Source organism: Dendrobium catenatum, unplaced genomic scaffold (assembly GCF_001605985.2).
Source record: "Dendrobium catenatum unplaced genomic scaffold, ASM160598v2 fragScaff_scaffold_1482, whole genome shotgun sequence".
In the NCBI taxonomy this organism is placed as follows: Eukaryota; Viridiplantae; Streptophyta; class Magnoliopsida; order Asparagales; family Orchidaceae; genus Dendrobium; species Dendrobium catenatum.
The window spans coordinates 1,049,520-1,067,186 of NW_021319944.1; the positions used below are offsets into that span (position 1 = coordinate 1,049,520).

Genomic DNA, 17,667 nt, shown 5'->3' on the forward strand with positions numbered 1-17,667 from the left:
GTGAATTTGTTGTTTCACTAGCAAAGGATTGTAATCCGTTTGTACACCTAGAGGTTGTTGAATTAAGGATTTATTGATATGTAAATTTGATGTTTCTCCGTAAGTAAATGTAACCTGTTTAATCCATCTTGAGATTGTTTTGCTATAGGTTTACACTTATAAAATAATGTTATGATTGGTGGATTGAATTTTAGTTTCAATAATTTTTACATATCACATCACCACAAACTTTGAAACACTAATCCTTTTTTTTTGAAACACTAAACCTAAATACCTCATACCAGTATTTTTCTTACTGGCTGAAAAAAAAAAAACCTCATACACCCGCCAAACCCTTCCTTTCCATGTGCACCACCAGACCCATGATAACCCAATATAGGCATGACACCTTCCTAACTTAGCTCCATTTTTCTATAAAATCCTATAAACTATGTCATATTCCTTTCCATTTATTAAAACCATATCATCTCAATTGTGATAGCTATATATATATATATATATAAAATCCTATGAATTATTTATCAGATTCCTTTAAAATTACGACGAAATCATCTCAAAAAGTCATATTAGTTTCGCTTTGTACATTAGTGAAATCTATTGTTTAAAATTTCATCTGAATATTTTATAATTGTTCATTGCATCGATGCAACAGGTGCAAAACAATCTGTGCACACCAAAGAATGGTGAAATCTTGGTTGCTTCTACGCAAGACTTTTTAACTTCCTCCTTTTTGATTACGAGAAAGGACACCTTTTATGATCGAGCAAACTTCGCACTTTTGTGCTCATACATGGGTGATGGGATGGAATCTATTGACTTGCCTGCGCCTGCCTTGATAAAGGTGTGATCTTTATTTCTCTTCATTGTCTTTTAATTTTCATTTAACAGATGGCTTGGGGCATTAAACCTGCATTTTTTAAATTCTTTGTTAGATTGATGTGAATGATGTATGAACTATTGTATATGCTTATGATAGTTATTAGATCTACGTCTGTCTAGTTTCAGAGTTATTATTATCTGCTGTCTATCTGTCTAGACACTTCCTACCGGAAATTTCAGTATTGGTTAACAAACCAAAACATTATGATTCTCGAGGTGCTCATGTTTCATGGTGGTCACTGTTTGTTTGCTATTAGCAAGTTCTTGATTTATTTTGTTCATACTGTGTTAATCCTGGTAGGACTGGTATTTTCAGTATGATAGTCATCAAAGCATCAAGATGATCTCGTGGTATCGTAGATCATAATTCATTGCTTATTGTGATACATCTACTTTGCCATCCTCTACTTGCCAAAACCCCTTTGTGGCAGTGCAGCACTTCTTGAAAGTCTGTCCTAGCGTAGGACAATATCTTAGCCATATTACTACTCTCCTTGCTATTGGGTTTTGATTTTTTCCAATGTGAATATTCGGATTGAGAGTTCTGCACATTCCTTGATCCTTCGGTATTTTTCCAATTTTGGAAATCTCTGCGTCTTTGGGTGGATTGGAAATATATCTTTAACACTTTTCACCAAAACTAAATAATCATCAATTCCCAAAGGAATTAATAGTTGTTTTACCATGTTATTTAATCTCAATAAAAATCAATGACACTTTTCTTTTGTATTGGGAGTCAGTTGTTTTTTTTTTTACATTGGGAGTCAGTTGTTGTGTGTACCTTGAGAGCACAGTAAATTCAGCATTGTATTGCATAAATGAACGATCTCCCAACCCTAGTTTGATAGATTTATTTTGCATTTGCTTCGTTGCAGAAAAAAGACACGAACCACCATAAAAAAAATTTACACAAAATCTTTTCACTAATCAAATTGCTGAGTGGAGAATCTTCTGGAGTGCTATGGGAGGTGTGTAACATGGTTGGATTTGTTGTGCTAAGGCACATGCGATTATTAGGTTTATTTTCATATTAAATAGTTGAAAAAATATGTGTAGGTCAAATTATTGGTGATTGGGCCTTATTCACTTACACTTTTGGGTTGATAATGAGTTTGAACTGTTGTGTTAGTTTCAACTTTGATCCCTATTTATTTTACACTCTAAAAATAAGTGATATTCTATGATGCATAGACAAGGAAGTAGACATAGGACATGTCAATTATGGAAAATAAATGACATAAATATGGGTTGGTGATACTTAGTGGGCTATTCGGCCGGCTCAGCTTGGACTGAACTAGGGGATGGACAGGGCAGAACATGGTAGGGAGAAAGAAGGGAGTTCAGCCCCCTTTGTGGGGTCCATGAAAGACATGATTCATTATGTAAGGAGGATGAATCAATGGGGGATTATTTAGGGAAAGGGTTCCAATTTTGAATTCAAATATGAGAGGGAATTAATTAATGAAAGGGGGCTGATTTGGGATTGAATTAATTAAGGAAAAGGGGTTGATTTGGGAGGGAATTAGGAGAGTCTATTTAGGGTTAACTATTTTGTTTTTTTGGCATCATGCAATTTATTTTCTACTGTAATTTTCTTTGTGAGTTTCCTAGCGGTGTCTAGGGTTTGTGGGAGAGCTGATCTACCTCTCGAATAGTAGTTCAATTATATCTTGCATTGTTTTGTAAGGAGAAATCAGAAAACAAACCACTATCTTTGTGTTCCTATGCTTTTTTTCCCTTTTGTTTGTTGTTTTTACTTCAAAGATGTATCAAATTTGTATCAAACTGAGGTTTTGGAGTGACGACAGCAAAGAAAGTGGATGCATTAGAAGGCCAAGTGGTCCAAATCAAAACCGTGATGGAGGCGAAGTTCTTAACAATCGAATGCAAGTTTTCAACCATGGAAGGAAGGTTTTCATCCATGAAAAATCGATTTGGAGGGATGGATGAGATGATAAGGAAGCTCATGAAGATGCAATCCAGTACTCCACCGGTGGTTCCGATTGCTAACCTTAACCTGGAATCGACCGGGATTTCCTTGGTTGAATCTAAGGGAAAAGAAATCTGATGGAAATAGTTCGATGAGGAGAGTTTTTCATAAAGAACAATCTTCTAGGGCTCCGATAAGGGGCGGATTAGGGGTTCCAGATGGGGAGACAACAAGAAGGGAGTTTTATGGTGGAGGTGTTGGAGTGGCCGACTATAATGAAAGGCCTTTTGGGCAAGGGGAGTGGACGACCGGAGAAGGAGTGGTACGGGTTGAATCATGGGGATTGGTTCATGTGAGGCAGATGAAAGAAAGATATGATTCCCAACCTCGATGCACTGGGGGAGCCAATGGCAGAAGAGAAAGTTGGGGCGAAGATGCTTTGGTGAGGAGTTGAAGATGTCGGTATTCGAAGGGGAGATGCCCATGGGTGGGTATATCAGGTGGTGAGGTATTTCATGGTGAACTGATTAAGAGAGGATGAGAAGCTTATGGAGGTTATGTCTAGAGGGAAAACCCTCGATTGGTTCCAATAAAGGGAGAGTAGATATCCAATCCATTCTTGGTAGGAGTTTATAGATTGTTTGTTGGAACATTTCTGAGCCATTTGGGAAGGAGGCCTACATGAGCAATTTCTTGCCTTGACTCAGAAGGGGACCGTCATGGAGTATTGGGAGAGATTTGAGTTGCTGCTGGAGCGGTTGGGGGCAAATTTGGTGGTGTTGGACGGAATTTTATGAAGAGCCTCAAGCCCGACATTTGAGGGGACCTTTGATTGTTGAGATCACAGGGGTTGAAGGAGCGACAGAGCTAGTCTAGATAACAGAGGATCAAAGACAGATGGAGAAGATCATTACAAGAGGAGTAGCGAGAGGCTCTAATAGAAGTACCTCGACTTCACTGGCACCGATATCCTAGGCGGTGTCATTTCAACGAGAGGCCTCGAGGGAGAAGAATGAGGGAGTTTGCACTGGGGCCAACTTTAAGTGCTTATCAAAAGTAGAGGTGCAGGACAAGAGAGCGAATGGTTTGTGCTTCCATTGTGATGAGAAGTATGCACCAGGCCAATCGGTGCAAGGATTGCAACTCCAGGTTTTTATGGTCTGTGATGAGGAGGAGATCGACAACGAGGTTACAGTGGAGGAAGCGAAAGATAGATGAGAGCATCTACACCTTGACGTGGCAGAAGTTTCCCTTAACTTAGTGGTGGGATTTACTCGAAATCACACCATAAAGGTTAGGGGACAGATTAGAGAGTGGCCAGTGGTGTCTTTGGTTGATAGCGGGGCTACCCACAACTTCATATTAAATAAGGTGGTGGTTCAGTTGGGATTGTTATTGACAGAAATAGGAAGCTTTGGAGTCATCATGGGGATGGGAAAGGTGAAAAAGACTAGGGAGATTTGCGAGAGGCCGGTGCTGACACTCCATGACATATAGATAAGTAGATAACAAAGGATTTTCTTCCCTTGAAGCCAGGATTACATATGTCATTTTGGGCATACAATATTTGTAGACTTAGGAGAGACTACGGTAGAATGGAAGGCATTCACCATGGAATTCAGGGAGGGACGGAGGTGAGGATCGGGGGTATCTTAGTCTGTCCAAAACTAGGGTTTCTCTTAACACCGTGGTGAGGGCAATTTAGGGAGAAGGGATAGGATTCTTGGTGGAGCTCCAAAGCCTTAAGAGAGGGGAAGGCATGTAGAAAGAGGAGGTTCCAGAGATAGTTCAGCCACTCTTGCAATAATTCAGTGAGGTGTTCCAACTTCCTTAAGGCCTACGTTCCCTAGGGAGCATGAGCATGCCATCAATCTGAAAGAAGGGGTATCCACTATTAGTGTTCGACCTTACCAGTACCCACAAATTCAAAAGGTTGAAATTGAGTGGCTAATCTTGGAGATGTTGGATGCCCAGATCGTTCGTTCCAGTGCCAGCCCTTTATCCAGCCTTGTGTTGCTGGTGAAGAAGAAGAACGGTAGTTGGATGTTGGACGCTCAGATCATCCACAAGACAACTTTCAGTACTCATGAAGGCTACTATGAGTTCTTAGTGATGACTTTTGGGCTTACCAATGCTCTAGATATCTTCTAGTCGCTGATGAACAAGGTATTCCAGTCTTACCTCCGCAAGTTTGTATTGATTTTTTTTATGACATCTTGGTGTATAGCCAATTTGAGGCAGAGCATGTGGAGCACTTGAGAGTAGTGTTAGTTACATTAAAGGAGCATTAGTTGTATCAATTTGAAGAAATGTTCCCTTGCACAATGATGCATTCAATAATCTTCATTTTATTTTATTTTGAACTCTATTGTAATGTGAATTTTGTGTTTTATTTTATCCCCAATGATGGAAGGCAATCAATGATCATGTGTAGGTTGAGTGCTCTTGGGTCATGTCCACCTTTGGTTTGTTAGCTTTCTTGGTTCCTTGGGTAATTATTTGTGGGCTGATTTTCATCTAAATGGACTTGGCTCGTTGTTCTTTGCCTGTTTGTTGTTTGGAGGTTTGGGGCTGATTTGGGGGGGGGGGGGTGGCTGTCTTTTTGGCATTGCTGCTGGGTTCTTGTGTGCTGAGCTCCACTTCTTGGTGGCTGTTTGGTTTCTGGATGTTCCTTTCCTGGCCATTACTTTCCTGACAGTTCGGTTGTGGAGCTGCAGTGCCTTTTCCCCTGTTCTGGTTGGCTGTTTTGGGCGGTTGCCTTGGGGGTCTTTTGGGCTCCTTTTCTCTATTTATAGTGATGTTTTCTGCTGTTTGAAGGTTGTTGAAGCTTGATAATTGTCTCTAAAAACCTGAGGGTTTCTTCCTAAGCTTGAGAGCTTCTCCTTCCATCTATATCTTCCTCTAAGGTTTCTATCTATTTCTTCTCATCACAAGTTTACATCCCATTGTATCTTTCTTCTCTACAAAAGTGTAAGAGGTGTTGCTGTTGGTTGGTTTGTTGGTATTTACCGTAGGAGTTTCAACAGTATTGGATCGGGATTGCTGTGGTTTACCCCTGGTTTGCATGTTTCTAAGAGCATTCTAATTTACTATTTTGTCATTACATGTGAGGTGACCTCTAGTGGTTGTTCTGAGGGGATTGTTTTAAAAGTTTTAGTTATTTTTTCCACCTTTCTTCTTTTGCAACTTTAGTTTCTTGCATTGAAGTTTGTTTTGTCGGTGTTTGTTCTCCTGTTTTGGTTAGTTCATGCATGATTCAAGAGAGTCACATATGCTTGCTATCTATCTTGCACTGCACTACTACCTAAAAGGGGATCTATTCCAAAGAAATAATGAACTCAACTTAGAATCCGACACAAATACATATTATGCATTCCACTAATGGATTGAAGTTCCACATTAGGATATTGCACATTTTTTTAGTGGAAATCTAGTGGCATGATGGAGTAAAAAATAGAATGCTGTCGATAATTCCCTTGCTGAATCTACAACTCAAGGAGGTTGAATTATCATTGGCTAAAAATCATCCTATATTAGCTAAGAATCAAGTGAGAAAGTCTTACGAAGTTGTATTTGAAATTAAATAGCAATGAACATTGCTTATAATAGTGTGCAACATGATCAAATAAAGCATGTTGAGATTGACATATACTTCATCAAAGAAAAGCTAAAAGATGGTTTATCTGCATTTCTTATGTCCCTTTACGAAGTAATGAAAAGATGTTCTTATTAATGGACCTTGTAGAGCAATTTTTTATGAAATCATCTCTAAGCTGGATTGTAAAAGATCGATTCTCCAACTTGATGGGAAGGCTTTTAATATTCGGGCATTGAACGGGAATTTGAATCCATAAGCATTGAAGGAGAAAACCAGGACTAATTGGCAGGGAGGGAAAGGAAGAAGGAAACCCAAGATAGCTTGCCATGGTTGATGTACTAGGAAGCTCTTTTTATAGATTTGATTGTAATTATCCAAGTAGGATGGTTTTATTTGATTTTCAGTTAACCCCACGTAGTGGGATAACTTGTTGTTGATGTTTTTTATAAATATGTTTCCTATTTTAATTGTTTTGTTTTCAGATTTTCTTTTTAGTTTAGTCTATATATTGCCTTGTATCAAAAGCTTTAAATGAATAGGAAGAATTCTGTTATGTTCTTGTGTTATACGGACTTTTGTGATTGGTTTATTTATATGGCTTCTGTTTGAGATATTCATGTGGTGCCTATTATAATATGTTCACAAGGGAATATGTTTGCAGTCTTTTGATGTTATCTACGTTGAGAGCAATGTCTTTAATATTATCTTTTTATCTTTGTTTTGCAGCCCGTGGAGCTTTGGACTGGGAAACAACTATTTAATGTGCTTGTGCGGCCAAACGCAAGCACTAGAGTGTTTTTAAATTTAACTGTGAAAGAGAAATGTTTCAGCAAGCCTCAAAATTTATCTGAAACTATGTGTCCTCGTGATGGTTTTGTTTATTTCAGGAACAGTGAGCTCATCTGCGGGCAACTTGGGAAGGCTACTTTAGGTGCGCATCTCTTTTTTTTCTGGTTGTTTACTTTTTTCCTGATATGGAAATTCATTTCAATATGATAGCTTCATGAGTGAGTAAGATTGTTGGTTTCATGCAAGTAAGAATAGAGGAGTAATCGTCATGCAGGACATTGGAGGTCTTTGGCAAATGCAACAACAACAACAACAACAACAACATCAAGCCTTTATCCCACTACGTGGGGTCGGCTACATGAATCTTTTTTCTCCATTGTGTCCTATTAAAAGTCAAATTCTCATTTAAATCTAATAAAGAAAGGCACTTCAACCATCCAACTTGAATTCTGCTGATAATATCCCCATCTATTTCACCATCACTTTGAACAATAGATCCAAGATATCTAAAACGTGTACTCTTATTAATGACTTGATCGCCCAAAGTCACAATCCCCTCACTAGGTCTATTACTACTAAAATTACACTCCATATATTCTGTTTTAGATCTACTCAAGCGAAAACCTTTAGACTCTAAGGTTGACCTCCATAATTCAAGTTTACCTTCAACTCCTTCTCTAGTCTTATCAACAAGAAGAATATCATCAGCAAAAAGCATACACCAAGGTACATCCTCTTGCAAATGTCTAGTGAGAACATCCATGACTAGAGCAAAAAGATATGGGCTTAAGGCTGATCCTTGATGTAACCCAACCGAAATAGGGAAATACTTGGTCAATCCACCTTGTGTTTGAACACAAGTAATAGCTCCTGTATACATATCTTTAATGATTTGAATATAAGCATTATTGACTCCTTTATTTTCAAGAACTCTCCATAGCACTTCTCTTGGAACTTTATTATAAGATTTTTCTAAATCAATAAATATCATATGTAGATCCTCCTTATTTTCTCTATATTTCTCCATCAAACCTCTTAATAAATGTATGGCTTCCATAGTCAACCTACCCGACATGAATCCAAATTGATTATGAGAAACATTAGTATCACGCCGCAACCTATGCTCCATAACTCGCTCCCAAAGTTTTAAAGTACTAGGAGTATTACTAATAAAGAAAGGTCTTTGGCAAATGCAATAGTATTTAATTTTAGAAGGTCTTCATAGGGGGATATTGTAACACCCTACAGTACCCCTTAAGAGTACTAGGAGTATTACTAACATAAACATAACATTTTCATCAATTAATCGTATGATACTTTTGAAACATTTGAAAATCTTTGTAAAACATACAACAGTTTTAATTCATCACATCATCAGAAGCACCTAATAACTTTAAACTTCAACATGACATACTTACAGAGCCACTACAAAAATCCAAAATAATATATCACTGGAAAGTTTACATACCTCAAGTTTAGACTTCACAAACAAAGATAACTTTAGCATAAAAAGAATAATTAACTTGCATCTATTAATCTGCAATAATATTTTCCTTTCTTTTTATTTTAACAACAACCTATAAGAAAATACTGGTGAGCTATGAGGCTCGGTAAGCTTTGAAAATTAATTAACATTTAAAGTATAATCATTGAAAATAATCAAACTTTGAAATCATCATAAATTCATAATTAATCCTTAATCTTTACTTTTTCTGAATTCTACAGTGAACATCTATTTTAATGTATAAAAGATTTGACTATACTTTCATAACATTATTCAATGGAGCTCAAGTAAACATGACATTATCGTCATTGAATTATATAGAGGTCCCTTTTGCCTATTTACAGGTCTCTTTTGCCCCACATGCTATACAAGTATTATATTCTCTGAGGTCTCTTTGCCCCACTTACAATTTAGTTTTATATATGGGAACCCTTTTGTCCCATCTACATTTGTAAGTTATACATCAATTATAGCTAAAATTTACTTTTAAATTGATATTCACTAAACTTTCAAGTATTCATATGTCAAAAGTAAGTTATTGCATGCTTCTTAATCATTTCTGTTCAAATCTGTACACAATTAAAATGCATACCATATGCAAGAAAAATTATATCTTTTCAAAACAATATCAAATAGGAAAACATTTAGATTAACATACTTAACCTTATTTTACTCTTACATGAGTAAATTATGTATCTGGTTGTTCATACTTGAAAACTTGAAGGTATAATCCTTCCTATACATTAAACGACTTTTGATAACCTTTTACTTTAATACATTCAAAATTAATCTCTGTACTTATAATTGAAAGTCATTATATTTGAAATATACATGCATTACTTACCTTTTTGAAGATTCGTCTTTTCAACTCCACCTTGCACTCTTCTTTGACTGTAAGTAACCTACAAAATTTTAAGTTTTCTCTTGGTTTCATGAATTATAATTTAAATAACTTTGTATAAAATTCATTTATACTAACTTTACTATTTACATCGAAACCTCCCCTTTGCATAGATCTCAAAGAATCCTCATTCTTTAAACTCTCTCTAAATCTTTCTTCACAGATTCTTCAATTTGTTTACGCACTTATCTCAAACTACAATTCATAACATAATTCCATATTAACCACATCTAATTCTTGATTGTAGTTTTCAAAGAACTTTCATTTGAATAGTGTTTTAATACCTGATTTCCTTTACTATACTGCCACAATGAAATTTCTTTCATTTCTTCACTGGAATGCCGCCTAGAATGCTGCCCCTTCTGCTTGTGCCAAACAGCCACAATAATTCCTGCAAATCCCTTGCACTGTGTCATTGTGGCAGTATAGTGAATTGTGCCAAAATCTCACTGTCGAAATCCTTCTATGCCGCCTGCTGGAAAAATTCTGCTGTCAGAACAGATCTACAACAATTTCCTGCACACCATCACCCGTTCCTTTCTATTGGCATGCATGAAAATTGAATTCCAAACAAAATGGTATTCCCTTAATATGCATTGTATCGTGCTTGCCTCACCGTGCCGCCACTTTAGTGAATTAAGGGCCTCACCGTGCCGCCACTTTAGTGAATTAAGGGCTCTAATTTCCCAAGAATTCCAACAAATAAGAAGGAAAGAGGCCCACATCAACAACCAAAATTCTCAATGGATTAGGAGGGCCCACATGCTAACTACCTCCACATCCTTCGAAAACATATAATCATTCATTCATAATAAAATAAAGTTATCCAATTTAATTTAATATATTTCTTACTAATATCCCTTTACTAGTATTTACTAATACTTATAAAAATATCATAATAGAGTATTTACCTGGTTTTTTTGGATATTATAATTCTTCCCTACTTATAGAATTTTGTCCCGGAAATTCACTTTTATACTTCTTTAAACATGTGAGAAAACTTTTGTCTCATGTTGCCCTCTTTTTTCCATATAGCATGTTTTACTGACCTATATTTCTACTTTACTTTTACAAAGGGAATCATTCTGCTTCTCATTTTACGAACATCTCTGTCCAATATCCTTTCAGGTTCTTCAATATATAACAAATCTTTCTGAAGTTCAATGTCATTCTGAGAAACCCTCCGACTTTCATCTGTAACCCACTTTCTGAGTATTGAAACATGGAAAACATTGTGAACTTCTGACATATCTGTAGGTAATGCCAGCTTGTAAGCAACTTGTCCCACTATTTCAATGATTTCGAATGGACCAATGTATCTAGGACTGAGTTTTCCATCTTGACCAAATCTAGAAACACCCTTCATTGGTCTCACTTTCAAGAATACAAAATCTCCCACTTCAAATTCTATCATTTTATATTTGGGATCATATTATTTCTGTTGGCGGTCTTGAGCTGTTTTTAGTCTGTCTCTCATCATTATGACCTTTTCTGTAGTTTGGTCTACCAATTGTGGACCCAATAATTGCCTCTTACCAACTTCATACCAACTCAATGGAGTTTGATGTTTTCTGCCATATAAAGCTTCATATGGAGCCATCTTGATATTGGATTAATAGCTATTATTGTAAGTGAACTCTACCAATGAAATATGGTCTTCCCAGCTACCTCCAAAATTCAGATTACACAATCTTAACAAATCTTCCAATACTTGAATCAATCTTTATGATTGACCATCTTTCTGTGGATGAAATGCAATACCGAACTTCAATCTTGTGCCCATACTTAGTACACAAGCTTGACTCAAGCTCGAGTTCGAACCTACCATTTATTAGTAGAGCCAAGCTTGAGTTAGATGGCACTCTAGCTCTACTTGATTCATTCATGGGCAGCTTAACCTTTGGCTATCGTATGGGATGTTGAGCCTTTAATTGTGCCAAGTGGCCCTAAGTCAAAACAGTTCAAGTCATTTGAGTAAGATTGCAGTTTGGCCATCTCACCATCGAAGTACACTACATAAAAAAATATGCGATTATAATTTCACCTTCTTGGCCTCATGTAGTACCCTATCAAAGCGAGTCATTACCCATGCACAACAATTCAATCAAAATCGAGTAAAGGCTATTGTTGTTAACTTTAGTGCTCGTTCTTGCAACTTTTCCTCTATGAGAGCAAATGAGTAGAGGAGCTTTGGAGCTTTGCGAGTGGTGAATATATTGAACATTCTCAGAGTCCCATCATAAAGTAAATATCTTTTTTGTTCAGATTTGCAATATAGAAAAACAAATGACAATAGACCTCCCTTATAAAATAAATTTTTACATTTTTCCCTCTCTCTACAAAATAATTCTCCAATTGGTGGGTTCAGTATTTTAGGTTAAATCTTGATGACCAGTTTATTATACTTTGGTTTGCTAACACCATGAAAAATTCTTGAGATTGACTTACTTCTCCAAAAAATTTGAATGTTGTTTCATGGTTGTATGCGTGATGCATTCACTGTGTTTCTATTTGAAAAGATTGTAACAAGTTTGTCGTCTCAAAACTGCCATTTTTCCTCCATCACTCTTCTCTTGAAGACCATTGTTCTTTTTATGTATGATGATGCAATGCCACAAATGTTTTGTCTAAGATGAAAATATCAATATATTTCTGAGTTCACGCATATTGGCATGATAATATCGTTGTTGTTTGTTTGTCAACTAGGAAATGGCAGCAAGGATGGACTTTTTTCTGTTCTGCTGAGGGACTACAATGCATATGCTGCCGCTAGTTGCATGGGCAGACTGGCAAAATTGAGGTTCTCTTCTCAGGGCCTTGATATGTTCTTGATGTATAATTACTTACATAAACAGTGTTCAATAGCATCTGACAGCCGGAAGATGCTTTTCTAGTAGTTTGATGGCTGCTACTTAAAATATATACGGGCATCTCTACAGTATCTTTTATGAAGGGATTTATTATTGACAGATTAAATAAGACTGATTCTGTGTTTTGGCTTTTTTGACTACCTTTTTAAACAAGTAACAGAATAAAGTTTGGTAAAATTTTCTGCTATTTAATTGCTAAATGTCGTAATGGTTCTATTGATCATGTTGCAGTGCCAGGTGGATCGGAAACCATGGATTTTCTATTGGTATTGATGATGTCCAACCAGGAGAGCGTCTTATTCAGCAGAATAAAAGGACAATTGATGATGGAAATCGAGAATGCCTGGATTTTATAGCCAAATATAACAAAGGGGAGCTTACTTTGGAGACAGGATGTGATGCAGCTCAAACTTTGGAATTGAAAATTCATGATGTGTTGAATAAAATACGGTCAGCTGCAGGAAATGTAATATCAATTAGGGCATTTTTTTTACCACTTTTTCACTGAATGTCTAATATCCTCTTTTGGGAGATCTAAGCATGATGTTTTGTTTTTTTTTTAAATTTCCTTTAGACCAAAAGTTTTTATCATTACTTGGTGAGAAAAAGTGTAACCGCTATTTGAATTTTTTATTCCTTTAAATTGGATGGCATATATCCTACATGGTAGAATGTTTCAATGCCAGCAAAGTGAAATCAATAATAACAACAGGAAGAATTCTATGATTAATTACTATAGTTTCTTAATTCACGGATTTGAAATCATCTTGGTGAAAAAGTGTGAATCTGTTTCTTGTATTTAAAGTGATTTTCATCCTAAAATGTTTATGATTTTCCATTTTAGGTTTGTATGAATGAACTCCATTGGAGGAACAGTCCTTTAATAATGTCACAATGCGGATCAAAGGGTTCTCCAATAAATATTAGCCAGATGATTGCTCTTGTGGGACAACAATCTGTTGGTGGTCGTCGAGCCCCAAATGGATTTATAGATCGAGCACTTCCACATTTCCCAATAAATTCAAAGACACCTTCTGTAAGATGATGTTAAATGCAGTTACACTTTTATTCCCGCATTTGGCTTACAATTTCATTGTTCCAGATGATAATTAATTTTATTCGTTGTAATTATACTGTAACGTCCTATTAAATTTGAAGATTTTTTTTTTTTGAATTTTTTGGGTTAAAATCCCCCTTTTTTTTTTTTTTTTTTTGGGGTCTAAGATTCGGTTAGAAGGAAAGTTGGCACGTGTGGCTTTGTGAGCCAAATTTGTTGCTGAGTGGTTCCCTTTATAATCTCATGGTATCCTCTCTTATATTCTTTGATATGAAGTCAACTTTGACTTTCATTTCTGGTATATTTTGTCAAATTTACCCCTCATTTCTGGTTAAGTGAGGGATGGTAGGCAGAAGCAAGGCGGACCAGCAGCTGTAATTGCAGGAAGTTGAGGGAAAGGGCTAAGGAATCGGAGTTTAATGTCTATGATGGCAAGTCAAAATGTTGTTATGTGGTTGAATTGTTTTGGAGAGGGCCAACAACATGGAGTGATTCATTTGATGTACTAAGATGGAGCTGAGGCTGGCTGTCCAATCCAGTCGCCTATTGGTCAATAAAATGCGAACTCGAGGATTATAATGTCTGATTCACTTTATGACCTAGGCGAGGGACCATATTTTAGTTACTAAAATGCACATTTAACTTTAGTGAAGATGTTCTTTATCCCCAAATAATTGTTGGGCATCACTCTTAAGTAGAATGAGTAGCAAAGTTTCATAAAAGCTCCACAGGTCATAAGATAAATAGCATAGTTCCACCAAAAGTTTAGTGCTAAAATTTTAGTACATGGATTCTATGATTCATTTGTGTTAAAGAATGAGTTTTGGCTATTAGAGTAGAACATATATTGGCAATGATGTTGTTCCAATGCTTTTTTTCTTTTTCTTTTGGGTCGGTGTGTATGTTTGTTACTATTTTGGTTGGGTCTCTATCGGGAGGCTTCATTCACGTAAAACTAATATATTTTCTTTTTTATTACAATTCATATTTTACAAAATCCATAGCCCCTTATTGATGACTTGATTTTCCAATCAGCTTGTTTCGTTTTAACGTGGTCATTCTCTTATACTTTTTGGGCATTTTGTTGTAGGCCAAAGGCTTTGTGGCCAATTCATTTTACACTGGCTTGACGGCTACGGAGTTTTTCTTCCACACAATGGCTGGACGAGAAGGTCTTGTTGATACTGCGGTATGCGTCTTGCTTACATTCTCAATCTTTGTTAAGAGATTTCTTAACATTTTTGAAACATTTAATTCTAGTGTTTTTTCTTGATAATTAAAGATTGAACTTTGCTTAAAATTCACTTTTTTATGAACTTGCATGTTTTGAAAATCTACTCTATTTTTTGTACATTAAGTTCGAGGCAACTATTCTCCATGTCATGAGTAGTACTTTGATGAAGGCCTAGAGTTTTGTATGTTTTACAAAACTGAAGATACGGTTGATTGGATGGTGTATTTTTTGCCAAAGCGGTTCATTTTAGGGCAGAAGGAATGCTTTTATTGACGTGACACCTGAATTTGGCTAAATATGCCATTCATGTGAGTTTTTGCTTGTAGAGGTGACATTTTGAGCTTTCCTCCACCTTCGTAGTGTTATTTCATCTCCTCCTTTAATATGATATGTATAGTTTCCTAGCTCTTGTCTTGGACGACTCTCTGACTTGACCGACATGAGTGATTCACATTTCTCGGCTAAGGAGTGCGTGTGGAGGGCTAGGTGATTACTCTGGCCAAGATCCTGATGCTGAGTTCATCTATCCCAACCTATTATATACTATGAACGACATACATGGGCATGCATGAGTATATACCTATGGATATATTCTTTATTTATAGTGCTAGTTTGTTAGCAACTATATTGATAAAGGGACTTGCTTTGATCTAAAATTATGATCCAAATGTAGATTTGAAAGTAGATTTACTTGTGTAGATCAATATCCAAGTTCTTTTTGAAGGCCATCATCAAGGTGATCCTAGAGGAGGAACTGGGGTTATTTGAGATGAACTCGCTCGACAATGTCTAGAAAACCACCTTCGCTAGCTTACAATATTTGACAAGCTACGATGAAGGTGGGATCTTTGAGGAAGGCCGACATAAGGGTACTTCAATGAGGAGAGGGTTGCTCGCCTCATTTTAGAGGGCAAGGTCGTGGAACTGAAGGCAGAGCTTAACAAAGAGGAGGTAACTTTTATGGAGTTGAAGGCGGAGGTCACTTTGAAGGATGCAGTCTAGTAGGAAAAGGAGCAAGTAAAAGCACAAGTCACCAGGTAGTTGGTTGAGGTCAAGGAGATCGACGAGAGACTCACATTTTTCTTTAATTTCGACAAGTATGATGAGATCCTATGTTTGAAGTTCAAGGAGGGGTTCAAGTATTGCCAAAGAAGTTGATCTCCCTAAATGAGCTCAAATCTATCTAGACTTGCACGCTGGAAGGGACTGGCGCATACATATTGTAAATTTGATCATAACTTGCCAATGCGACTCAACCTATAGCAGGGAGTGAGGTTATTAGGTTTTTCCTAGAATTTATCAATAACTTGCCAATGCGATGCGACCTAGAATAGGGAAGAGATCTCACCTAAGCCAAGACTTGGGAACTCCAGCTCTCCTATTGGTCTTGCGCTTGGGGGCTTTATCTCATCCATAAGGAGTAGTTGATAGGAAATACTTGAGTTCGCAAGTAACCCTAAGGGTAATACTTGATTTCGCAAGTAAACCTATCACAAATTGGCGAAAAATAGCGAGAATAATGCGAAATTTGGGCGAAAACAGCCCAAAACAATATATCGCAGTAGGAAAATCAAAGCCGAACAATAAGGAAAATAAGATACAAGAGATCCTCAATTTGAGAGGAGCATCGTCTCTCCTAAATCTCTAAACAAGAGAGTTTAGAGCCTAAGTCACCAAGAAACCCTAATTGAGAACAAATCAAAACCTCCTCATTCCCTAAACATCTCTTGCTCTTAATACAAACACTTTCCTAATATAATCTCCCTCCCAAGACCTAGCCGCCCCCTCTTGAATTTCAAATCCATTAGGCAAGTTGGGGCCCACCATGTGGGCGGGCAAGAGCAATGGAGGCGGACATGTTCCGCCTCCTATAAACCTGAGCCGGCTGGGCCGGTTCAATGTGAACCGGCCTAACAATACCGCTCTCCCAAAGAATTACCTTGTCCTTAAGGTGAAAATAAGGAAATTGATGTTTCACTCTCTCATATGGCTCCCACGTGGCCTCGTAATCAGGAAGGTTCTTCCACTTGATCAATACTTCTTTAGTTCCATCTTCTTTTTGGCGAACCCCCCATCAGCTCTAAGGATTTCAAAACCACCTCTAAATCTTCAATAAGTGTTGCCGGTAACTTGGGGTTGGCTGTATAGTCACCAATGGCCCTTCTCAATTGTGATACATAAAAAACTGGATGTATAGTCGCCGTTGTTGGTAGTTTCAGCCGATATGTTACTGCTCTGATCTTCTCCGACACTTCATAAGGTCCAAAGTACCTTGGAGCAATCTTCTCATTCCTCCTGTTGGTGAATATCTTCTTTCTGTATGGTCGGAGCTTCAAGAACCCTCTCCCCCACTTCAAACTGGATGTCCTTCCTATGCCAATCAGCTTGTTTCTTCATAATTTGTTGAGCTCTCAGTAGATTTCTTCTCTTTAACTTCTCTAGCACTCTATCCCTCCTCCAAATATTCCTCTACTGAAGAAACTGGAGTACTTCTACTCTCAAAGTGTACAAAGTGGGGAGGATCTTGTCCGCACAACACCTTTAATGGGGTCATCTGCGAAGAAGAATGTAAAGATGTGTTGTACCAGTACTAAGCTCATGATTGCCACTTAGCCCATAGCTTGGGTGTCTCCAACACAAAACATCTTAAGTAAGTTTCCAAGCTCCTGTTGACTACTTCCGTTTGGTTATTCGTCTGTGGATGGTAAGCTGTGCTCCTCTTCAGAATTGTCCCCTGTAATCTGAACAACTCCCTCCAAAAGTGACTGAGGAGCACCTTATCTCTATCTGATACTATCACCTCTGGTACTCATGTAATTTGACCACCTCTGATGAAAGCTGAAGCCACTGTCACCGTTGTGTAGGGGTATCGAAGGGGGATGAAATGTGCATACTTGCTCAACTT

General features: G+C 37.3%; 1 protein-coding gene across 1 annotated transcript in view; it reads left to right on the forward strand.

Annotated features, from left to right (window-relative positions):
- Window positions 1-17,667, forward strand: part of LOC110102967 (DNA-directed RNA polymerase III subunit 1) — an 83,100-nt gene that overhangs the window by 19,461 nt on the left and 45,972 nt on the right. The window contains exons 12-17 of the mRNA XM_020831494.2: window positions 653-841; window positions 7,134-7,338; window positions 12,308-12,401; window positions 12,703-12,937; window positions 13,316-13,507; window positions 14,619-14,717. Of these exons, the coding sequence (XP_020687153.1) occupies window positions 653-841; window positions 7,134-7,338; window positions 12,308-12,401; window positions 12,703-12,937; window positions 13,316-13,507; window positions 14,619-14,717 (1,014 nt within the window). The remainder of the gene's footprint in view (window positions 1-652; window positions 842-7,133; window positions 7,339-12,307; window positions 12,402-12,702; window positions 12,938-13,315; window positions 13,508-14,618; window positions 14,718-17,667) is intronic.